We start from the raw sequence: 27,144 nt of genomic DNA on the forward strand, positions 1-27,144 counted from the left end.
TAAGCATTACAAATATTTTTGTGACACTATATCCCTTCGGTGTTAGGTACAAGGGACGAATCAGAATTCTCATAGGATTTCACGATAGCTGAACACAATGTCAGATAATTCAATTTTCTTTTCAGTTATGCTGATAGGGTTATTTCACACGCATTACGTCTCAATCTGTTAACTGAATATGGTATTTTGTTAGATAGGCTTTATTTAAGTAACTAGAATGTACGATCACTTCGTAATCACTTCTGAACAAATAACGACACAATCAATTGAAAAGTGTCCCAGTGATAATGAACTGGAGATTACCTGTGAGCTCGATCTACCAGCAGGTGGGGATAGTCGACTAATCGCAATTCTTAATTCTTCTAACTTAGGTTCTCTAGATTGCAGCTCACGTTGAAGACGCCGATGTACATCTTCAAAATCTGCTACTTGTTCGACTGTTGTGCCATACTTTCCATATTCCACGAGCGAACGGTGAATCCTTTGACTTAACCACATGCTCAGCTAAAACAAAAATGAACAGAAAAAATTTGAGTCATACGTTGGTATTGTGATGTCGAACTAATGCATTGTATTTTTATACTACTTATAAGTAGTTAAACAATCATTACATTAATATGGGCTCGGTAGAATTCCATCTTAATGTAAAGACAATTGTTAATGTCGTCGTAACAATAAAAAAGTAACTAGCTAAAAAGAAATACGTATCATAACCTACTTCATTCAACCGAAATTCTGTTTCTTCACGTTTCTGTACTTTAATAGTTAATTCTTTATGTTGGTTCAGCAGATCTCGGCATCTAGTAATACCTTCTTCAACTTCACGCATTTTTCCGGTAACTGAAGCTGATGCTATTGTAGTGAGATCCAATTCATCAATGTAAGATTGGGTTGTCACACCAAGTTGTGATCTTAAATTAGATGGCCTAATTTTTTCATTATAACTTGTTCTTAACTCATTCATTGTTTGTTTTAATCCAGGTACTCGTACTTCTAGATCAGTTAATTTATTATAATAAATTTCCTCTAATCCAGTTTGCTGAAGATCTCGTGTCCTTTTCATATCGGATTCAAGCTGATAGATTTGGCTAAGTAACTGAAGGGAAAAAATTGAGAAGAGACAATCTTAGATGGGCAACTTATAAAATGTTGTGGGATTTAAAAAGTTAAACATGCATTATTTCTCTTTTAAGTTCTAATTTATTACTTGACAGGAGCTTTCATTCAATACTGTAAGTTCCAGCGATAAACTTTAGTTAAAGTGAAAATGTTTGTAAATTATCCTCTATAAACGTCCATAAAATTAACTGATTTAATAATAATAATAATAATAAGTTCCAGTGCTTCCAGGTTTTCCATGGTGGTCTAGCTTCAACTGACTCATGATCTCAACTACTGAAATATTAATAATAATAATAAGCTAATCATTTCAAACTCACCACATTGACTTCACTATAATAAATCACACTAGTATGCAATTGACGTCTTCGATTTTCAATTCGATCTAAAATTCCCAAATATACGATTCAGTAGTTCTTAATCGTGTAATTAATTCAGAATATGCACCATGTGTAACACGCCATGTATCGGAATCATGAATACTTTTCAATTCATTTTCATTATCTACATCCATACTTAATGATGTAGAATGAATTCCTAATTCTTGTTCTTGTGCACGTAATATTTCAGATACACTTTTTTCACGTTTTCTACGCCAAGAATCGGTAGTTGTTGCTTGATGAAGATTTTGAGTTAAATGTGAATGAGCACTTTGTAAATCACGTACTTCGTCTGCTAATGTCATCAGTCTATCTAAATTAGTTTGACATTCAGATAAACTTGTTCCAACTTGTAAGTCTGAGAAACGTGGTTCACCAGTCTAGAATAGAAAAGATAATAAAAACTGATTACTTGTATTGTAAATGATCTATTTGTTATTAATTACCATTTGTATATTGTTATAAGTAACTATACTCTGTGTAATTGCTGACTAATATCTTATTATTACGATAGCCGAATTAACTCATGTGTGAAATGATAAATGCTCTCATTTATAGCCACCGTTTTATTCAATAAGAACATACTCATCAGATAAGTAATCATGTAAAAAACATTGTTGCTGAAAGTGATTATTTAAAACAATTCTCGGAGTTCTAGTGAGAAGCCGTGACCAGTGGAGCTAATCCATGTTGGGTAGAGACGGGTATCTACCTCAGTAAAATGGAAGATGTTCACGAAATTTCGTGGATTGGTTGAGGTTAGACATTAACACGGTTGGATGACGACTCAGTGGTCTAGGTTTTAAGCGTTCGCACTCGAGACTGAAGGCCTTGGGTTGGAAGCCATCGCGCAGGATCGTGGATGCGCAGTGATGAAGAGTCCCACAATCGGACGAAACGACCGTCCAGTGCTTCCAGGTTTTCAATAGTGGTCTAACATCAGTTGGTTCATGATCTCAATCAAAAACTTCGTAATCCCCACAACCCTACACTGATAAAACAATAATACCGGTTATACAATCCATTCTTATAGTCATCATTGTTAAAATAAGTAGTGAATACCTAGTGAAAGTATATACTTTTAAAAGTATATTAGATCTTAGAGAATTAATTTAAAATATTTACCTTTACAAACCAATCAACAATACGTTCTAATTCTGCTTCCATAGAAACAACAGTTAATCTTAATTGAAGTAGATGATCACGACGATTCCAAATATCTTCTGCATGTCTTCTAGTCATTCCAGCTTTTGAAGTAATTGCAGCTACGTGTTCACGTGCTACAACACTTGCATGTCTAGGACCAGTGTTTGATGTAGAAGTTGAACTGCCAGTTTGGCTTGACATACGACCAAGTAGTTCTAATAAATTATTAGCTGAATTCAGGAGATTATGAGATGGTTCTAGTAAACCAGTACGTTTTAGATTTTCATGTTCCTATTATCAGTGATAAATTGAAAATTTAATAACAGATTTAAATAACAAAAGATATCCTATTATATTGTCATATACAACGGATATGTGTATGTGTAGTGAACGAGAACACAAGTGGGGAAAATCGAATGTAACTGAATACGAAATTTCAGAACTTCTTAGTAAAATCTGAGAACCATACCGTAAATACTTCATTTGCAAACTGTCTATCAATCGTCTCAGGCTTTATTACTCTTTCGTCTCCACGCCAATCATTCTCCGTTCTCGTTTTCTTTTCTTCGATCTTCTTAACTTTCTACCATCAGGTACTTCACTTTCGATTGATGATACATACTACATATATCTGTTGATATCAGTAGCACACACCACATATAGATTTTTCTATCTGTACTCTTTTGCTCAATTTAAAGATAATTTTCATTATGGAATGAAATTACCTTAAATAATAAAAAAAACTGCAGGTCCTGTTTTATATCCCGTCAGTCATGAGAGTAAAGGATCATACTTTATCAGATTAATATGAAACAATCATCTAAATCTGTTTGTAATGTTTTAGTCCTCAAGTAAAACCATTAACTTGCTTGTGGTTTTTAGATTTTTAGAAATTTGAATCTTGGTGTTTTTAGGTCTGTTTGCCCATCGCAGAAGACGTCCTTTTAACGTAAGTGTGATTTAAGATGGTATTTTTGTTGTTCAGTGGAGCTTTATGATTTCGCCTGAAGCCCATCTAGGACTACTGCTGGTCTCACGCCCAGATAAAAGAGGAGGGTTGACCATAGGGTTAGCGACCCAATCCTGTAGAAAACTAACTCGCTAAAAAACGCAAACTAGACAAAAATAATTCAAACCATTCAAACTCTGCCCTGACAGTTAGAAGGTCTTTATTTAGAAGAGTTATGACGTCTCATGGTGAAAGCCGAGTTCCTTCGGAGGACACGAGGCTGATGCCTCTTCTGACAACCAGAACAACAATTAATTTAGGTATATTTAGTGTTTTTACAATCTGGGATACCGGGAGAATCATCCAAGTTACTGTAAAAATGAAAAGATACATCCTGAAAGTGCTTGTAATTAGAACACTCTTAACTCAAAACAACTGTCAACCAACACCAAAGTCAGCATTTTCAACACAGATGGGGGCAGAAACTTGGAGAACTATGAAATCCATCATCCTGAACTGTTTAATAACAGTTGTGCACGTAAAATACTTCGGATCCGTTGGCCAGACACTATCAGCAACAACCTACTATGGGAGATTCCAGCGTAGGCAGAAATCAGAAAGAAACGCTGGAAGTGGATAGAAAAGACATTGAGGAACAAGGCAAGCCCTCACTTATACTCCTCAAGATCAAAAGAGAACAGGAAGATCAAAAGACACATTACGCCGAGTAAGGGAGATAGACACTAGAAGAATGAACAAAAATTGGATCGATCTATAAAGGAAGGCCCAGAACAGAGTGGGTTGGAGAATGTTGATCGGCTGCCTATGCTCCATTGGGAGTAACAGGCGTAAATAAGTAAGTAAGTGTATCTTTATGTAGTGATAGTGATCATAGATATATTTCATAATCTTTTTCTTTTAGATCTCTACAAAATAAATCTTTACCAGTTTATTTTCCAGATTAACCAAAGTTAGGAAATAAAGAGAAATTTCCATATTCAGATTTAGGAATTAAAGTTTATTTCAAAAACGACCTCTTTAAACCAACATCACTTTTCAAGCAAGAAAAAAGAACAGATGAATCATTAATGAAGAACCAAAAAATATGTCAACATTGGTGTTTCAAAGGAAAAAAAATGAAAAAAAAATAAAGAAAATTGTGAATCATCACGGTAACATCATGTTCTATTTGTAAAATAACATTTTTTTATATTTACAATCCAAAAAGGTAATTGAATAGTATTGTTGTTAACGCATACACAGTAACAGTGTACACAATTCTAGTTATTTTGTTTTCTTTTTGTAAGGTAAATTTGTTTACAGATTCTTCCTTTTAGTTGTTAACAAAAAACAAACACGAGAAGAATAACCATAATTTGTTTATATTCTTGAAATAAGTAGTAAACTATGGGTTGTTATTCATTGACACCATAGTTATTATTGTTATTACAGTATGACTTTAATTTATGGATGACCTTTGAGCAACGCAAAAACGACCTTGGAATGTCTACCACCTGTAACTCCTCGTGGACGAGCATAGGCCGGCCACCAGCATTCTCCATCCAACTCTGTTCTGGCCAATCTTTCCCAGTTGCTATTCATCCTTTTCATGTCTGCTTCGAATTCATGACACAGTGTGTTCTTCGAACTCTCGCTTTTCCACCTACTTACCAGGATTATATATTAGTTCGACGAACTAGGATTACGATTTATAATTGAATGTTAGGCTTAGGAATTAAATTTAATGCTTTCATCATGAATTGATATCAGCTATAATGCTGAAATTATATTCAGCCAAATGAGTGAGTGTATTTCGCGCCCAAATCCAAGACCTGCTATCCTATATCTGATTGGTTCGTCCATATATTATAGTCTTGCCATATATACGTATATGGAAATGGAGGAATAACAAAGTCCGAGACAATTGATGGATATTTTGCAAATGCAGTATTTACTGTATTGTTCTCGGATTTTACCAAGATATTCTATAATACTGTATTAAAATACGTGTGGTTGTTCCCACCGATGTTGTCGTATACAACAATACTACTACGAATCAAAGAAGGATAATGATAATACATGAACTTACTTCAATTAAACGACGAACTGAACTGATATCATGACCCCAACTACCAGTAATGCATAAATGTTCAACTCTTTCAGCTTGTTGAATTACATTGTCAGCTGAATTAAAGCATTCCATGGCTAAATCTAATAATCTTCCACGTTGAGTTAATATACCGAGTAAATCACGCCAAGCACGGTTTAATGATTCAGCCATTGCTGCATACACTTGACTTTGGTTATCTGAAGTTTGTTGTGTAACCAAATCATCAGCTTTTGATAAAAGTTCTGATATTTGTTCTTGTTTCGACTGTAAAAGAACAATACAATACTCATATAGAAATTATGAAATGAAGAAATAGAATAAATACTAACATCGTTAATTTACCTGTTTTGTTAGCTTAGCGACATGTTGGGTGATTCATGATGGTCTTCAAGAAGCTCTAACCCAGATTTCATGCTATTTGGCACTTGTAATAAACGTACTGACTACCTTCAACCTCCTAACATTACGACATGATACATACAATGTCGAGTCACATAGACTAGTGGTCACATTGAAACTTAATCGAGGGAATTCAACTAGTATTACAAAGGACTAAACAAACATGACATCAGACGCTACCAAATGGTCAGTCAATTGTAGTTCAGAGGCCTTCTGGAGTATGTGGATTTGTTTATATGACATTCAGTCAACTAGCCTATACAAACTGAAAGTCAAGCGTTATTAGCTGTCAATTATAAACTAGATAATAAATAGTTTATTTGCTCATGATAGAGATATTGATTATGATCAAAGATATAAAGATTTTTATTGAAAAGATAACTTGAGTTTTGGTAAAGCTTTATCAATCACTGAAATAAACGATGCTCATTAATATACTCTAATTTCCGGTAAAGTTTGTTCAGTAGCATAACAACAATAACTTAATTATTACCGTTCATAAAACTATTATTCATGTTTTATAGTTGAATTCATGAGTCCATTGAAGGTAGACCACCATGGAAAACCTGAAAGCACTGGACAGACGTTTTGTCCTATTGTGGGACTCCTCAGCAGTGCGCATCCACGGTCCCGCTACGCGAGATTCAAACGCAGGATCTATCACTCTCGTGCGCGAACGCTTAACCTCTACACTACAGAGCCGACCGGCATCCAACGGTGTTAATATCTAACTTCAACCAATAATGTCCATAATTTTATTAGTTAAATAAATAATTCTGTACAGGTCAATACTGTGCCGAATACATTTAATGAAGCACAACAACTTTAAATGAATATAATCTTATCTCTAAATTCCTATCCAAAATTTTTAGTCAAGTAAGAATATTTAGTTTAATATTAAATGTAAACTTTGTAAACAATTTCTAGTTTTTCTGGTTTTAAGCTTTAATGGAAAACCAGATCACGTTGAGTGATTATTTCATTTTTTTCTATAGAAGATACTACTGATAACGTACCAATAAAGACTATTTGTTTCTAATGTAAGACACTTCATAAATATTGCTCAGTATCGGGGAATTGGCTGAAGTTACAGATATGAAACTAGAAATATATATTGTACTTGTGACAAAACCTGTGTTCAATATTTTTTTCAGAATAGGAATTTGTGGATGAGTCCCAAATAGATCAAAACGCACTTTCTGAATTCCACTACTATCCACTATCCATCTTTGCTTAAAAAGCTTGTGAATTAAGGCAATATCGAGGCAATTTGCTCAGTATACACATATGCCAATAACAGGCTGATCAATTGCAGACGGGATGATTCAAATAAACAATACCAAGTAGAGTCAAACGTCACCCCATTGCACAAGCGAGTAGCTATCAAAACTCAGTAGCTAAGTGGATAGCGCGATAGAGTTTGAAGCGAACTGTACTAGGTTCGTGTCCTAGAGTGAACATCAACACTAAGATGCAGGTACATCCAGTTGACGAGTACCAAATAGGAGGAAACGCGCATCAAACTGCATTCCACAACTAGTCACCATCTATCTATTACAAGAAAAAATATCGATTATTTTCCTTGGAACATTCTTAATCGGCTTATCTTGATCAATACATCGTTTCAGTTGGGTTTTTTTCTTCCAATAAACAGAATTTTGGAAGAAAACAGTTGTTGTTGTTGTTGTTGTTGTCGTTTTCTTTATTTTTTTTTCATATTTTCTTAGTTATAATTGACAGAATATATACCATTTTCATTATTGTCTTAACTATACCTGTTGTATACATGAATGAATGTATACATGAACAAAATTGAATGAATGGTTAACTGGTACAAAAAAGAAACTAAATTACTATAAATACTACTATTATAACTACTAACATTAAGAACAAAATTTATTTGAAATTTAAACTATGTTGTTATTTATTATAGAATGAATCATAAGTCATTCTAGTAATTCATTTCATGTGTTGTTTTATTTGATTATTATAAAGAAACATTCAAAATGTTAATTAAATAAGATAGGGTATCAAATGTATAGTGTAGATATTGATAGATTAGACGAGATTATAATTTATGGGTGAACCAATCAGGTATAAGATAATAGGTCTCGGATTTTGGCACAAAATTCACTCATCTATTTGGCTATATAGATTCATGGTATTATAACTGATATCAGTTCGTGACGAAAACACTAAACCTAATTCATAACTATAACCATCAACTGTAGAATTATAATTATAATTCCTCATACAGGTTTATAACCCTCATTTGGTTCTAGTTATTATTTGGACACTCTCAAAGTCAATCTAATGTCGCTCGAATGTCATCCATAAACTATAGTCTCAGCATAGATTCTATTATTATACATAAGTAAAATTGTTTTATTAATCAGTATGGGGTTATGGAGATCGTTAAGTTTAGATTGATATCATGAATGTCTTATTAATTCCATTATGATAGATCAGATTAGATTTTATAGCAATAATCGATAACTAATTTAATGATGACTTTATTTGACATTATCAACAAATTTGATCTAAAAAAATTGATGATTAACGTCCAAACTATTAAGCTTCTATTTTATAGTGAGTTATCTGTTTAGCTTTTGAATTATTTTTTCTGGTTAACGTTTTTTAACGAGTTAGTTTTCTATGAAATGAGGTCGCTAACCTCATGCCCAACCCTCCCTCTTTATCTGGGCTTGGGACCAACAGTGGCCACAAAGGGGCTTCAGGTGGAGATAGGTATGAGAAAAATGAGCAACGATTGGATAGAAATAAAAAGGAAGGTCCAGGACAGAGTGAGTTGGAGAATGTTGGTCGGCGGCCAATGCTCCATTGAGGGTAACAGGCATAAGTAAGTGAGTAATCTGTTAGGCTTTGTAAAGAACTTTTATTACTCTACGTTTTGATTTGATTGTTTTTAGATAGTAGATCAAGTGAATGAAAGGTTTTTAAGCTATATAGATTAATTTTAATAGTTAAGATCATGAGTCAACTGAAGCTAAACCACCATGGAAAACCTGGAAGTACTGGGCGGTGGTCTAGCTTCAATTGACTTAACTATTGAAATTACTATAATATTCATAAACCCCCCTGTATATAAAGTAGTAAATAGTTTTTTAAAACTGATTTGTAACAATTGTGTAAAAATATTCCCTCTTTAGATTTATTGGTTGATACGAGATGGTCATTATTAGTATTTCCGCATGTCGATTAATCCATAATATATCATGATCATCTACTCAAATTATTAAAGTGTATTTATTTTTGTTATCAGATGGTTTAGCTATGAAATTTAAAAATGTGTCCATGGAGATTAGTTCACCAATGACTGGTTATTTTTTACTTAGTAATAATGAAATATAAAATGTAATTGTTCTTCAACAAAACACTGATCCTCTATATAATGAGGATTTCAATAACAGTTTGTTTCTGGTTATTAATTCTAGTTATAGCTCTTAAAACTATTGTACAAGGCTATCTATGTTGGAAATGGATGTATATATATATTTTCTCGTAGCATAATTGGATACTCAACAAAATAAATGTTATGGAAATCTGTTATATCCTGATGAGAATAATGAGTGGTAACTGTCGGAATCTATTTCTGGACTAATACTAGACGTATATCTTTATCATATAATTGTTAAATAACTAAACTATGCATATTTATATTCCTCTTATCATAAGCTTTATTTTGACGCATAAGCTATTGTTATACGATTTACCATACTTGAGTTATTTCCAGTCTATCAATTACTATCTTCCACATTCACAGCCACATTTGGCTAAATCTTGTACAAATGTTGTTTCCTATTTTATAGTACGATGTAGTCTATTTGGTTGATATATAAACCTAGTATCACGGAGGCTGAGATTAGTGTTCTAAACTCAACAGGCAGTGCTAGGCGGTAAACAGGACCGGTAAAAACTCTAGACTGATCGTACGGGTTTTATACGTCATTAGTCCATTCGAAAATTCAATGTTCTCTAATTGACGGTATCATTAAGTTATACATTAATAAGGACATGGGGCACAAGTTATAACAAAATGATTCTCATTTATCTTATCTGTATTGTAATTCCATTCGCAAATGATGAGTATTTTTGATTTAATTCTGAAGTCACCTATTTATCTATATCCTAAGATCATTGGATACATTACTTAAATGAGTAAATTTATAAATAATCATAATAAAACTGGATGTCTCAATTGAGTTATTCACCAAAATAGATATCAATTTGTAACTGAGATCTAGATTCATTAAACGATAGTCTATTATTAATGGCCTTATATTTAATCCTTCTAAGTATCAAACTCTTAATTTTAGCTTGAGACATCAAGTGCATTAGAATATCCTATCAGAATCCTGTAAAATTTATACTATTAGAAATGCTATAATTAAAAAAATAGTATGTCTAAGGTCATTTATTTTTGTATACGTTTTTCCATCGATCTCTCTTCTGTTTGGGAACCCGGGCAGTATCCCAGCCCTCACATAAATCGAATGATTCGTGTGGCGCATATCTTATTGGTGTCTTCTTGTACCTATGTTTATGTGTTTAAATAATAATAACAATAATCGATCTACCGACCTCTCTTAGCCTTTTCATGTTTTATTGATATCAAAGAAAGTTTCCCGTTTGACTTATTATATAAGGAGACTATATGCTTGTGGTATTATTCTACATTTACTTTAATCATTCATGAATTTTTGTATATTGCAATAATCTATCGTATTAACAGCAGTCGACCTAATTCCGTCAGACTGCGAATCCTACAGACGGCTGAAGCAATTGCTATTCGGATCAAAAAGCCATGGCTTTGTATCCAAAAGAAGTATGTTCAGCCACTCCTTTTACCCTGGCCAACTTTGGGGCCAACTAGTCAATAATTAATTTTATAATATGGTGACGTAATCTGATTAATGTTCATTTTATGTCCCAAACTTATCTTATTACTATTACTATGATCTTTACCACTGTGCTTATCACCTTTATCATTGTTATTATTATTATGACTACACTTCTTAACCTTTTTGAGGAATTTGCTCAATATCTACCCCTAAATCTACTATATCTGACCTAATTCATAGTATTCTACACATTACGTAATTTCCGATTTGTAATCACAATATCCTCTCTCTCTCTTACCCCATGTTGACCATATTTATTCTGTTCATTTATCGCACAATTTCACTTCGCTTATAAACTGATTCAAGTTAACACTTTTTATTAAACAGCCCCAACATTAACGATCTGAATTGATTTTATATAACATACAACAATTCTCAATTCATATATTACAATAACCAAATGATGTACTCTCTGCTTTAAATCTGGCCAATCTTATGGATTATTAATTTGGTCATGAGATAATTGTAGAACCTGATGAGAAATTATTGAAAAGAATATTCTTCGTTCATACAATTGTGTTTTAATTTGATCTATTATTCCCTACTGTTCCTTATTATTCTTTCTCGGGAATTTGAAAAAAGATTTTGCTATAAGCAAAGATGGGTAGTGGCTAGCAGTGGAATCCAGGACGCACGTTTCGTGCTGTTTGGGACTCGACAGCCGGATGTATCTGCATCTCAGAGTTGATGTTCACCCTGGGACTCGAACTCAGTACCCTTCGCTCCAAACACCATCGCGTTATCCACTTAGCTACTGAGTCCTGATAGCCACTTGCTTGTGCAATGGGTTGAAGTTTAATTCACTTGATATTGTTTTACTTGAATCTTCCCATTGATGTTTTAGGACTGAAATTGATCAGTCTCTTATTGGCATATGTGCATACTGTGCGTATGCCTCGATATTGCCTTAATTTACAAGCATTATAAGCAAAGATGACGAGTCCCAAACAGGATGAAACGCGAATTAAACTGGATTCCACTGCTAGCCACTATCCATCTTTGCTTATAATGCTTGTAAATTAAGGCAGTATCGAGGCATACGCACAGTATGCACATATGCCAATAAGAGACTGATCAATTACAGTCATAAAACATCAATGGGAAGATTCAAGTAAAACAATATCAAGTGAAGATTTTGCTATGATGCGAAAAGAGTTAAAGGCAGTTAACAGTGTATATGTGTAGTTTATCTTTTGAGGTCATTATGAATATGGTTGTGGTTTAGACATTTAAAATCTTACAGACTTCTGATAAGTGTTGTTTTATTAGATATTAATCATTCATTCAGATTTTTCTCCTGGTTTATCTTCTGGTAGAATGAAATGACAATACATTAGAATTTATGAATATATGCAAAGGTATAAAAGCTCTACAATATCTTATCTAATGAATATACATTGTGGAGAATAGGTTGTAAGAACTGGCCTAGTTAAAAACTTGTACTTATCCTATTAGAGAAGAGTTCCAGTTCATTTCAGATAGTTTATTTACATATTTCATGTACTTTGTGCTGAGAATTCCATATTGTACTTAACATATAATATTGAATAAAGTTATGGGTAATAATAGTTAAGGGCAACAGTAATCAAACTAGAGCATTTATGAAATAAGTACCATTGTAACACTTATGTTTTCTTCTCTAGTTAGTTTGATGCATCCTTTTCTTTCAAGTCTGACTCCTATAAGTTGTACGTCAATATATATATATATATATATATATATATATATATATATATATAATATCACTATTAATGATCATTTTCATGAGTTGCTTGACCGCAGCCAAATGTTTAAGATATTTCAAGGACTTTAAATCACAACTAAAAACAAATCATTTTAAGCAGATATGGGTGATGGCTAACAATGGAATCCAGAATGCATGTTTCGTCCTATTCATGACTCGTCAGTTAAATGTACTTGCATCTCAGATGTGTTGATGATTAATTTGGGACTCGAGTCCAGTATCGTTTGCTTCAAACACCATCACATAATCCCCTAAGCTACTGAATGTAGATAGCCATTAGTTTTTGCATTATAAGCGGATGTGACTTAAGACAATATCGAAGCAAAAGGAACAGGATGCATATATGCCAATAACATAATGATCATTTGCAGTCCTAAACGTTAATTGGAAAAATCAAACAACCAATACAAAAATGAATTAATGACAACAAGTCAATTATCGCCATTTATTATATTAGAAATCAACTGTCAGTTTTATAAGAAACTGTCTACTCTTCCACACCAATATCTTATCTGGGTTGAGAATGTATATATATGTCTATTCCAATGACAATAAGATCAAAAAAACAGAACTTCATTCTTTATTTCTAAAAATAACTTACCGCTAATTTAGTACATAAATGTTGATGTATTTCGTGTAATGAACGAGCTTCATCAGCATTTGCACCAATATCATAAAGATCTGGCTCCATACGTTGAATTCGAACACGTATCCAACTTCCACACTTTAACAAAGACAAAGAAAATGAAATAATTTAGTCATAAATTTAGTAATGATGTTTCATTGAATCATTTTTTTCACAGTACATAAATATCCTGACTTGAATCTTACAGAATAGTGTACCATCATTCTTAGTAAAAAAAAACCAGGGAAAAATCGTAATAAACTGATGTTATTCTCACTGATCTGCTTTGCAAAGTGTAATATTTAAGAAGCTAGACTACTATTTAAAACCTGGGGGCGCTAGACGGCCATTTTATCCTATCACAGGACTCCTCAGCGGTGCTCATTCACGCTCATGCGGGTGGTACTTGAACTCAATGCCTTCTACTTCGCACACAAACCCTCAGCCTCTACATCATGGATCCGGTTCCAAAAGGAGTTCACTTCTAACTTTAATCAATCTATGATGGTGAGCAACCGTTCATCCACTGCTTGAGGTAGATATCTGTCTCATATCCGATATGTATTGAACTCTACTGATCACGGCTTCTCATTAGAACTTCAGGAGTTACCCTTTAAGGTAGTCACTAGTGAGGACATGATTGTAATCAGCAAGGAGATTTATGGTGATTATAGTATTTTCAAGGTTGAAATTTCAAGTCGATTTAAGTCCAGTGCTTCTAGAATTTCAATGGTGATCTGGCTTAGAATGACTCATGATTTCAACTATATAAAACTACTACAATCTCTGCAAATACCCATACTGATGATATTAGTATAAACAACGTGATCTAATTTTATGTTCAGTTCCTTAAATATTGAGGTGGATATATGATGACCAATAGATAACCAGGATTATTATCAATGGATTCTTCTACTTTTAGAAAGTAATGTATGTAAAATAAGTACCATTCATTAGAGGATGACATTTCAGGTTGTTGACATAATAAATTTCGACCGTACACTGTACAAAAACATTCGTGATAATAGGTTATATTTTCTTGCTTATAGGAGTTTAAAGAAATGAACAATACTATAAAAAATTAATGGACTTAATTATATTAAGTTTATTTTAAAAAGTAACAAAGGATAGTGATAGCCTATGACTGAATGAGTATTTCATTAAAAAGTGTCAAAAAATGGCTTCAGTATCGGTCACCAACACTATCCTTTAAGTGTTTTGGTAACGATTACATTATGTTTACATAAGATTCCATCTGCATTTTGTTGTTATCTATGCTACAAAACATATCATTTGGGGTCAGTTGACAAGAAACTATTGAAAATCTTACATAAACCTTGAACTATATCTTCACCAACCTTTTGTTAATTACTTACAACATTAATAAAGCTAACAATGTTGGACGGCCTGCTTGAATATCTGACCGACTTGTTCCTGCCATCTAGATATCTGTCTTTTTTGTTTGCTCTAACACATCATTATGCCTATTTGTCTCATAACCTATTCAGGTGCGTTTGTGAAACGTTTACGACATTTCGCTGTACAAGTTACAAAAGAACTCAATCAGAGACATTATGGTTGCTGGCAATATACCTCGAAAAGAATGTACATTATTCAGATGTCAATTCCTGAACTGTTAACATCTAATTGGCGATCACTCAATATTTATCGTCAGGATCCATCAAGAAATAAGAAATGGGAAACTTGTTGAAATACTTTGTGCTGAAAATTCTATATTGTACCAAGAATATAATACTGAATAAGGCTAATAATAATAATAAATAAATAAAAATATATGTATTTGCAACCAATTAGGTGAGAATAAGACGTATTTCCATTATCTTTTACACATCAGGAAGATTTGTCTGTAATTTTGAAGAAACTAATCCTTTCTTAGTATTTCGAGCAGTATCATTGGGCTCCAACATTCAGTTTCAACCAGTGAGTTAAACACAGACTATGATATCATGTAACCTGTAGATTATAAATTGTTTAGATTAGTATGTTGAAAAATGTTTCGTTTATACTGTATTTAATAGACATATCTGAGTTTTAAGGAATGTAAATGATATGCATGGTATCTATTAAATACAAAGTAATTGAATTATTTAGAGCTATTGTATTTCTCAGTCTGAGATTCCTTGTAACTTGTTCGGAAATGTGAACATGTACTCTTCTCTGTGTGTGCTTTCAAACTTACTTTTGACTACTACAATGGCAGATACTGAATCATTTGAGATAACTAATCCTGGACTACTAGTTTGAGTAAGAAGATTTTTCGTTCTAAACTAAAATCATCATAGTGTTAGGATTAACAATCATAATGTTTTACTCTATAATTGAGATCAAGTTTTGGATATCTCATATGTTGTCAAGTGATTGAAATGAAATCGGAATTCACTTGAACGACAAACTGAACTACCTCATCTTGATACGGTTCAATAAATTAGGGAAAACTGATTTAAATGAACACCTGATGTCGTTTAACCGTTATAGTTCGTGACTTTAAACAAACAGTTCCGAAGGCATAACTGGGATTCACGACAATATAACTTTCAAATTTCACTAAAAATGAAACCAAACAAACATGATATTATCAGTATTGACTTGTACATATTATTGAGTTTTAATTCATTGCATCCTGACAACTGTCTTCAAAGAGTTTTTTAAAATTCTCTTTATCTAAGCACTGAGATATTGCAAATAAATGTAAGTATTTTAAAGGTTGAATTCATCAGTCAATTAAAGCTAGACCACCATAGAAAACCTGGAATCACTAAGCGGCCGTCCTGCCATAATATGGGACTAATAAGCAGTGTGCACCGACGACACCAATCGTCTGGCGCACAAACGCTCAAATTATAGACCACTGAGCCGGCCGGCATCCAACGCTGTTAATGTCTAACTTCAACTAACCCATGAAATTCACCCACCATCCAACAGTGTCCTCAGTGAGTTACTATCTCACAACTGACCCGATTGAACTCCACTGGTCACGGCTTCTCTCTAGATCTCTAGGAAATACGTTTTGGATACACACTGCTTAGGAGTTCCATACTAAGACGAGACGGCCATCCAATGTTTCCAGGTTTTCCATGTTTGTCTATGTTTAATTGACTCATGAATTCTACTAGTAAATTACTAAAGTCTCCACAAAAACCTTCTCTGATTAAAATGTAACTATGATAAAAAGGTATCAAAAACCCTCTTAATAGTTTGAATGCCAAACTGATTAAACATTTATCGACTTTCTCAGTGTTCATGAATAATTGTTTAGGTGAAATTATAGTTTATGGAAGAACCAATCAGATTTACGATAACAGGTCTTGGATTTTGGAGCGAAATTCACTCCAATAGGTTATAGAGCATTTTGACATTTTAGATGAGATCGATTCATGATGAAAACCCTAAATCTAATTCCTAACCATAACCATCAATTGGAAATCATAATACTTACTCTTTACACAGGTTTATAACTCTCATTTAGCCCTAGTAAGTAGATGGACATTCTCAATGCTACTTTGACCTCGCTCAAAAGTCGTTCATAAATTATAGTCTCACCATTGTTCACCATTGTATATCAAAATTCTAGTAAAAATATAAATCATACGACTAATCAATAAATATACTCTGCAATGAGTTTTCAACCATTTTCACAGATTTAAGTTCAAAGTAATGACTTAAAAAGTCAGGTACACATCTACCCCTCTACAACCTCTTAGTGAAATCTGAGAAGCATACAGTGAATAATTCATTTGAAAAACGTTAATCAATTGTCTCAGACTTGACTGATTCTTCCTTTCCACACCAATCACTCTGTTCTCGTCCTCTTTACTTCGTTTTTGTTAACCTTCTGCCTCCAAACATTTCACTTTCGATTGATGATACATATTACTTATATCTGTCGAGATCGGTAGCACACACCACAGTATTATATTTTGTTCCTTCTTCTTGTAATATATGAATACTTATCATATATTTCTCAGTCCTATGCACAACACAGTTGCTCTTACAATGAAAATTACAACCTTCAAATTATACAACGAACATCATTATTCGTAGACAACTGGGTTACAATCCATTCACTTTATAATCAGACAAATTTCTTAACCAATGTCATTTGTGAATTCAGTAATTGTCAAGACGAAAGTTGTCACAAACATTATAAAATATACGTAAACTAACGTAATACTTAGCGATAAATTCACTTGGTATTGTTTGTTTGAATCTACTTATTGATATTTAAGAGTGCAATCTCTTAAGAGTGCAGTCTCTTATTTATTGGCATATGGGCATACTATGCGTATTGCATCCTGGATTCCATTGTTAGCCAGTATACATCTTAGTATATAAAGAATGATAGTTTTAGGTTTTAATCACACAATTATATATATCGATTTATTCCCATAATTTGTCAAAATTTCAAAACAGTTGTGTAATTAGAAGAAATATTATTTGAGCTATGGTATGTCATGGCGGGAGTGTTGTTTGCGAAATTGAAAGCACGAAAAACGAATGTTCAGCACTTTAACCGGGTTGGTGGATACGAAGAGTTCACCTAGGGGAGTTGAAAAACTCTGATCCCAAACCAATGGTGCACATGGGCTCCAATATCCTGAGGGAACAAATGGTGTACGAACTAATCGTTGGTCACTGGCTACCACGAGACTGCATCTCCTGACGTTGTTCCACTGCCTTGTGGATTAGATCTTTAGATCGAAGGCTCCGAGTATGGCTTCAAAAGAAAACCATATGTCTCGGTTTGGACAATCGGACAGTATCCCAGTCCTCACACAAATCGACTGATTTATGTGGCGCATATCTATTTGATGCATCTTTGTACCAATATTTATGTGTTTAAATAAATAAATAATAAAATTTTTTTTAAAAAACTAATATAATTACAACCAACATGAATAACAATAGAAAACTTACACGTAATACAGCAAGTACAATACGTGCATTACCAGCTTGTAATGCAACTGTACTAATTGTCGTTGTTGTTGGATAACCATCAGAGAAATCAGATGAATCACAGGAACTTGTTTTATCTGACATAATTTTTTTTTGTGTTAATATATTTATTGAATTAATGGAATCAAATCAACTATAATTTAATTATTATAAATACTGCTTCTAGATAGATTAAATCAAACGAAAATAAACTTGATGTATTCTATTGTACATAATGTGCTCAAATGATGTTATCGTTTAGTTTAAATAAAATACCAACGTATACATATACACTTACATATACATATAATAGAAGAGATATTTAAGGAAAGAAAAAGTAAAGGGGAGTACTTTGTAAAAACACTCGGCTATTATAATAACTAATAGTACATACACTAAATGAATATCAATTATATCGATGGATAAATGTAAATATTGGAGAATAGACTAGTTCACGTATGTATATGTATATTTGTATTAATATATATATAAGGTTGGTATTATTATTATTTGTTTTCCACTGTTCTTTGATACTCTTCAAAGAAATCTTGTTGAATAGGATTCTTCGAAAATTTTATATCATACAGAAATGTTGAATTAATTATTTCTTTCTAAAAAGTAAGAATACGTACTATTCAACAGAATTTTACCGAGTTTACTAATTAAATATAAACAATCATCATGTTTTATAATGATCGGTACCTATTGTCTATCCCACCCTTAAGTGAATTTTTTTGTAACCAGTCAAATATGTACAGACTTTAGTGTACACATAAACATATACACACATATACATACATATATACACAAGTAAGTATGTACACTTTGGTTTCCAATACACCATTTTTTACCCATTTACATAAACATCAATTCTATAAACCTTTCGATCATTTCCTAAACACTTGAATTTTATTGGTTGAAATAACACTCATATAATATTACCTTAATTCCCATTCTGTTGTTTAATACATATTCTATAAACTATTGAAATATATCAATATGTGCATATTATTTAGATTGTTAAAACAAAATAATTGGTTAAATAAAGAAATCCGCCCACAATTATGTTGTAGCTGTACATTTACAATGATGCTTATTCTTATATTACACATTTGCATTTGGACCCTTATATATGTATGAATTACTAAATTCATATAACCATCGGTATTATGTTGGTGTACACATGAATACATTTTTGTGTATCATTATATTATGAAATATTTCCCAAAATAGAAGTTAAACAAAATCAATTAAATTTTATTGATCTATTTGGCAAGGATTTTGTGATTTTTTTCTTAAAAAGATAATAAGGAAATTAGTTCATTTTCCCACATTAGGAATAAAGAATTAAGCTTATCTTTTCATGATAGATATGATAGAATTAATTGAAATCAAGTTTCAGAATAAAATTTAATATCTAGTAGGGGATAAATATAATAATTATATTATCAGAAGGAAGTTCTGTGGAGATTTTAGTAATTTAATAGTAGAATTCATGAGTCAATTAAACATAGATAAACATGGAAAACCTGGAAACATTGGACAGACCTCTCGTCTTAGTATGGAACTCCTAAGCAGTGTGTATCCAAAACGTATTTCCTAGAGATCTAGAAAGAAGCCGTGACCAGTGGAGTTCAACCAGGTCAGTTGTGAGATAGTAACTCACTGAGGACAATGTTGAATGATGGGTGAATTTCGTGGGTTAGTTGAAGTTAGACATTAACAGCGTTGGATGCCGGCCGGCTCAATGGTCTATAATTTGAGCGTTTGTGCGCCAGACGATTGGTGTTGTCGGTGCACACTGCTTATTAATCCCATACTATTGCAGGACGGCCGCTTAGTGATTCCAGGTTTTCCATGGTGGTCTAGCCTTAATTTTCTCATGGATTCAAATATTAATAATTATATATCGAAACAAAATTGCTACTCATATTTTTACATCATTATCAATGAAAGGTTACTAAAGTTATAAAGTTGAAACCATGGGTTATTCATAAATTGACATGGTAGAACCTTAGAAATTAATGTCGTAAAATTTCATATCGACAAATGAACAAAGTTTGACAAGATTAAATCTATAGAACAAGTGGACTAATGTTACCAATGGTATTAAATAATAAAATTTGGAAATCACGATGTGTGAAAGTATATTAAAATTTAACACTTGAAAAAGACGAAGTTCAACGAAGGGATCTATTTTCAACGAATTTATCATGAAGCTGTACAATCATATATATATGAAGACGTTTTGTTAAACTACTAGTTCCTTGAGGAAATGTGAACAGGGATTAAACAAGATAACGCAATAGAAACATAATAATACTAGATTACATAATTCGAATAATAACAGTGGCCTTAGTAACTTCTAACGTGAATATAGTAAGATGAATAAAATGTTTTTGTTACAGTAATTGTAGGTGAATAAAGGTCATATAGGTGTAAAACATAAATAAAGTGATAGCATGAGCAATTATGAATAAAATAATGAGAATATGAAACATAAGTAAAGGGAGAAATGCAGTAACAATAATAGTAATAATAACTTAAGGCCAAGATAACGATATGACGTACTCCTTTTGTACGTATAGTTCTGTCTTCAGCTCATGGTTGGCAAGAGCTTCGGCTATTTTTAGGAGTTGGATACGAAGAAATCTAGGAAGATTTGAACGAATCATATATACAGCCTTAAAATCAAACTGTGGATCAGTAGAATTATTATAGTCGATTGGGTGTTCAAGTGAAGAGCTCCTAACTGCTTTCCTCTCACCCTTGTAAAACCAAACTGGGTTGTGTTCCTGTATCCGAGTTGAAAGCGAGCACTGGCTTCGACCAATGTACCTTGTTCCAAAAGAGCAGATGAACTGGTAAATGTGGACTTGGAAGCTTATCTTTTATGGATACAGAAAATAAGTTTCTACTATTGCCACATTAAATGTTCTTTTAATCGTTGTCGTTAAACTATTTTTGATTAATTCAGATATTCGATTACCTTTAAATTCCGAACTTATATAGAGGTTTTTCCTTGGGACGAAACAACCAGATTTCCTGTAGCAACTACTTCTTTTCATATTCCTTTCTATGAAACCATCTTGATAGCCATTTTTCGTAGAAGTTTTCCTGAGGATCCGAGTTCTTCGTCAATGCATTGCCTACTGCATATCCGATGTATTCGGTGACATAAAGAATGAATGACATTTCTCTTTCTACTTAAAGGAACCCAGCTATAGAAGTTGGTTAGCTAGCCATCCCATGTTTTTTTTCTAAAGATGTATCTCTCTAAGGAACAATTACTCCTTCTCATCAGATGCACACCGAGAAAAGAGACTGATTGGTCTCTCCTACTTTCGAACGTGAAGTCTATGGAAGGACAGCATGAGTTGAAGGAGTGTAAGATATCCTCTGACTAATTTTTATCGTCACAAACAACTAATGTGCCGTCCATGTATCTTAGGTATATGTGAATTTTAACAGCATGTTTTATGGCAAAACTGGAAAACGACTAACTCAGTTCAATGATTAATCGATCTATTGTGGGCCTCAAAACTCCTGAGTTCGGTTCCTGCTAAACGCATAGGTGCTTACTTTTGAGAAGTTCCAGATTAGAACGAAGCAGTAATTCAATGATTTGTACTTTTCAACGATTTTCTAACGCACGTCATACAGTGCTATCGAAATAAATTGTACACCGTTGTGGAGGACATACGCTAAAAAAGAATTTCAAATATTTTATTTTGAAATTGGCCAATGAATTAAATGCTGAAGCGTGATTTTCTTATTATTGTATTCTTAAAAGCATTTATGAATCAAACATTTAACAAATTAATTCAAGCAGGAACTAGTGTATTGAAATGTTTTGATGTTTCCCTTCATTCATTTATATTTTCATCAAGATCAGAGTGAAATTATCACAGTTACCGTTATTACTAAAATGCTCTGCACTCAACAAGAAATTAAAGTCATGAGAAAGTTATATGAATCCAAATTCAAGATTACAGGCACATCTTGTTGACGAGTGTGTCAAGTAGCAGGAAACCCTGGACACGGGTTGACTACCTCCAACCACCATCTAATATCAACATAGTGCACGCAATGTCGGGTCACCTAGACCAGTGGACACATTGAAATTTGGTTGGTAGCGTAGGTTTTGAATTCTAATCCCGCACACGAAGTCGTGAATGAGCATTACTGAGGAGTTTCATACTAAAACGAAACGATCATCCGGTGCTTCCAAGTTTCCAATGGTGATCTAAACATTGATCCATTTATGGTCTTAATAAAAATATCAAATTCAGTAAAATATGCTTGATCTATATTCTACTGTTTCAAGAGATCGACGTTCAGAAGGTAGAATGGAAATTAAAACAACCATAAATTGTTTATTTCCATATATTGACTTAAAAACATTTGCGTAGGCAATTTCAATACTTGTAAATTTTTATTACATTTTTGTATTATCACATAAAATAACTGATACTAACCTCTTCCTTATTTTGAAATGACATTTCAGAGGAATTTAACTAACTTTGTTTTGTTTTTACATTTCAAATTAATGACTGAAAATGATTAACAAAAATGTCACCTTTGTGTTCTAATGATTGTCAGTGATAAATTCTGTTGCTAGATATTATATATTACTGACTAGTGTTGTATACTACTTATGTAGATATAAGTAGTACACACTATAATTCTTGTTTGCACCATAAACTCATTCATACCATTAATGTGAAGTTCCTTTTTTTTCAGAAAAAAAACCCAATTGAAATACCAGAAGTCTACATGAGTGATCACAAATATGTTTTCATTATTTAGATTCATCATTTGTGTGATTATATGAGAAGGTTAAACTAGAAATTATCACTTAAATTAAGCTGGTTACATAACTAGAAAATTTTCAATCCAATGATGAGTAACGGATATACTTGGACAGTTAGACATATCAGTGAAAAACTAATGAATAAATGAGAGATAGTGATAGGTCTGTGCTACTGGTCAATACTTAGTGCTTAAGTTTCACAAGAAACAAATATGTGCTAGTGGTTGAAAATCTGGCTTCATGTACTGACGGGGAGAGATGTACATTTATGAATGTATTGATGTAATGTAGTCAATTCTGATTAGTTAGAGAAAGCATTACACTTACTCTGGGTTTTTGCATACCAATATGTAGTTAGGCTCGCATATAAAAAGCTTGTATATCAGGACCTAATAGGATAAACCCTTGACACTAAAGTAACAATTTATTTGACTTTAGTTTATAATTGACGGAAGATTTTGACAATGATTCATTAATTAAAGGTTCGTTTACAATTAGGATTACACGAAAATACTATGAAAAGAAACAGACACAGTGGAACTTTATAATTGTGATATCCAAACATCTTCGCTCGACATTTTTCCTAGGCAATTAAAGGAAACTTTGAGGATAATTGAGTGAATACATATACATATATCTGACTGTAGGCAAAGGTATCGTAGCACATAATTTGTAATCTGGCTGGTTATCAGAAGAGATGTATTCCGTGACGGGCTGAAGTGTCAACTCGTGAGGGTGGTTGATTTTACATACTCATTAATGTCGAACGCTTATATAACTATTATTTGGGGGGGGGCGGCCTGCTTGATCATCTGGGCTACCTGTTCCTGCCATCTAGATATTTCAATAAGTTATCTATTTTTGTTCGCTTTAATATATTATTTTGTTTATTAATCGCATGACTTATTCTGCCGCGTTTCTGAAAGTGTAAAACCCTTCGTTGTCAAAGTTACAAAAAACTCAATAAGAGACAATGTGGTTGCTGACAATATACAGCGAAAAGAATGCACATTATTCAAACGTTCATTTACTGAACTGCTAACGTCTAACTGGCGATCACTCAATACTTATCGCCAGGACCGACCAAGAAGAAAGAAACGGAAACTTGTTGAAATACTTTACGCTGAGAATTCCATATTGTACCAAAACTATAATATTGAATAAAGCTGATGATGATAGTAATAATTATTATTTATGGCTACAACCATAATACAGTTGTTTGGTAAATACACATTGAAATGTATACAAACCAATCAATTGAATAATGAACACTCATGCTTTACATTACATTTTTCAGACCCTTTCATACCCAACAGTTATTACCGGTTAATAAGACGTAAGAAAAGTTTAATAATGAATGATGCTTTTAAAATTAACATATTAATTTAGAGGACTTTAACATAATGTATGATAAAAAGATCCTCATCGTTTAGTTTAGAGTAACTTGTACAAACTAACAACATTGTTTTTAGTGACATCTTTATTAGGCTTTACTCTAATATACAATAGTATACAGTGATAGACGGTAAAATGTATAAATTCATGAAACAAGTAAGAATAAATAAAGCTGGAATCCATGTTTCAACATAAGAATTCAGTCAAAACGTGAAACAGAAAACATCAACATTAACATAACAAACATTGAAAGTCATTAAAATTATATTTTATGAAGTGTTTAAATAACCAGATAATAAAGAATATATACGAAATAGGGTGAAGAAAAAAATAGACTAACAAAGGATACGAAAAACAATAATAATAAACATGTTAATGATAATGTTAATGATCAGTGGAATCGTTTGTTAAACCTTAACCAGTCAGAAGCATTACAAATACCATTGAAAATATAGACTAAGGTTGTAGGTTTGAATTACGACATCTTCTATGTATAGGAGACGATGATGAACGCCGTTAGGGAATGAAAAAGGTTTGTGGTAAAATTCTTGAAATAACATAGTTTTATCAGTCACATGACCAATGTCGTTGAGTCCTTCACAATAAAACCCAATCAATTTCTGGTTAAAATTGATCACAAAATTTCTAGAAGCATCGCATTCACATCAATCAGCATTCAGTAAAGATGTTGAAGTTGACCTGATCTACTGAAACATCGCCATGAATAAAGGAAAGCCGACAGATACAATCAAAAAGAAGAACGCTGTCAGAAAAGGTTACTTACTATAGCCGTCTCTCTTTTTTCGAGTAATTGACTGCATTATGAAGACATCAACATCCAACGAGAAACACGGAGTACAATGGATAACTTGCATGCATCTAGTAGATTTGGAGTTCACAGATGACCCACATCATCTATCTATCACATACACACCAACAGATGTAGATGAAGACAGTCAATGTAGTAGGAGAATCTGGATCAGTAGATCTCAACGTACACAAGGGATAAACCAAGATCCTCCAATACAACACGGGAATATCAATACAATCACACTTGATTGAGAAGCTCTGGAAGATTTGGAAACTTTCACGTACGTGGTCATTATCATCAACGAACAAGCAGGATGAGATGTAGACGTCAAGTCAAGCATTGGCAAAGTAAGCGCAACATTCTTAATTTTCAACAATATATGGAACTCAAAACAACTGTCAACCAATATCAGAGTGACAATCTTCAATACCAACGTCAAGACAATCCTAATGTACTCAGCTGAAACTTCGAAAACCAACATAACCATCATCAAGAAAGTACGAGTATTTATAATCAGTTGTCTAAACAAGATACTTAATGTCCCATCATCGGATACCATCAGCAATAACCTACTGTGGGAGAGAACAAACCAACTTCCAGATAAATATAAAATTAGGAAAAGATGCTGGAAGTGGATAGGACACACATTGAGGCAATCAACAAACTGCACTCCGAAGCAAGCACTAAATTGGAATCCTGAATGGAAAGGGAAAAGAGGAAGAACACGGTACACACTGAGTCAGAAATTGTAAGCAGAAATACAGATGATGAATAAAAATTGGAAACAAGTGGAAATGATTTCCCGGAACAGAGTTGGATGGAGAATGTTGATGGTCGGCCTATGTTCCTCCACAAGAGTGATAGGCATAAGTAAGTAAGTACAAACTCATTTGAAAAAGTCTATCAGTAACTCAGCCACAGATCATCACAACGATGTGCTTAAATCGAGTACAGTGATGAATAGTCAACTGCCTAATATAAAATACAAATGATGTAATTATTCATGAAAAAAATTATCGTATTTTTTAGACAGACTAGATTGTTAAATTTAAAGCTAAGATAATCATTTTTAAAGATGATTGCACTTTTCAAACAAAGTAATTGTTACATTAATTATCATCTTCTGATCATCACAAAATGAGTAAACTTTAAAATGGAACGTATTTCTTGACTAATGTACATGTGTATAGGGGTTCTGTGGAGACCGTTATTCACCTTAGACAATGGAGGGTGGTTACTTAATATTGCGAATTGGTTGAAATTAGTAATACACACCATTAGATCTCTGATGAGTGGTCTATATGTTAATCATTCTCACGATGGACAGAAGGTCCTGAGTACATTCACCAATGGAGTCACAAACGAGCGATGTTTAGGATTTCAATAGTAGGATAGAATATCTACTCAGTGCCTCATTTCTTTTTTTTTATTGATTGTCTAACTAAGGTGAGTTAGTTATATGAACTCTGACGTATATTTGACATTTGCAACAATAAATTTGTAAGCAGCGTGTTTGTTTGTATGATTGTTACCAGTTTTCCAATTTCGGAGTTGTCTGGATATTCAAATTTATCTTGATACTCTTCATCTTTTTTGCTTATTCAACAATTTCTAATACACGATGGATCAGAAATATTAGAAATTTTGAGTAGTGTAAACATATTTCAGTTTAATACATCCACAAAGTCGACTATAGGTCTACGATATTGCAAAATCATTTATACATGATTATAATAAGTAAACATTTGTGCGATATATTTTTCTACAATAAGGGCATA

At 32.9% G+C, this 27,144-nt stretch overlaps 2 protein-coding genes across 2 annotated transcripts in view; both read right to left on the reverse strand.

The window, feature by feature from the left end:
• MS3_00002673 (uncharacterized protein) overlaps nucleotides 1-784 on the reverse strand; it is a 252,496-nt gene extending 251,712 nt beyond the window's left edge. The window contains exons 1-2 of the mRNA XM_051210282.1: nucleotides 719-784; nucleotides 304-504 (exon numbers count right to left, since the gene is read on the reverse strand). The gene's annotated coding sequence lies outside the window, so the exon portion shown is untranslated. The remainder of the gene's footprint in view (nucleotides 1-303; nucleotides 505-718) is intronic.
• MS3_00010287 (uncharacterized protein) lies at nucleotides 237-18,452 on the reverse strand (the record flags this gene model as incomplete). Its single annotated transcript, XM_051218647.1, has 8 exons — nucleotides 237-242; nucleotides 304-504; nucleotides 719-1,088; nucleotides 1,524-1,879; nucleotides 2,625-2,936; nucleotides 5,684-5,968; nucleotides 13,371-13,493; nucleotides 18,330-18,452. The coding sequence occupies 8 exons, from the start codon at nucleotides 18,450-18,452 to the stop codon at nucleotides 237-239; spliced, it is 1,776 nt and encodes a 591-aa protein (XP_051070257.1).
• Between the last annotated feature and the right edge of the window lie 8,692 nt (nucleotides 18,453-27,144).

This window comes from Schistosoma haematobium, chromosome ZW (genome assembly GCF_000699445.3).
Source record: "Schistosoma haematobium chromosome ZW, whole genome shotgun sequence".
Lineage (NCBI taxonomy): Eukaryota > Metazoa > Platyhelminthes > Trematoda > Strigeidida > Schistosomatidae > Schistosoma > Schistosoma haematobium.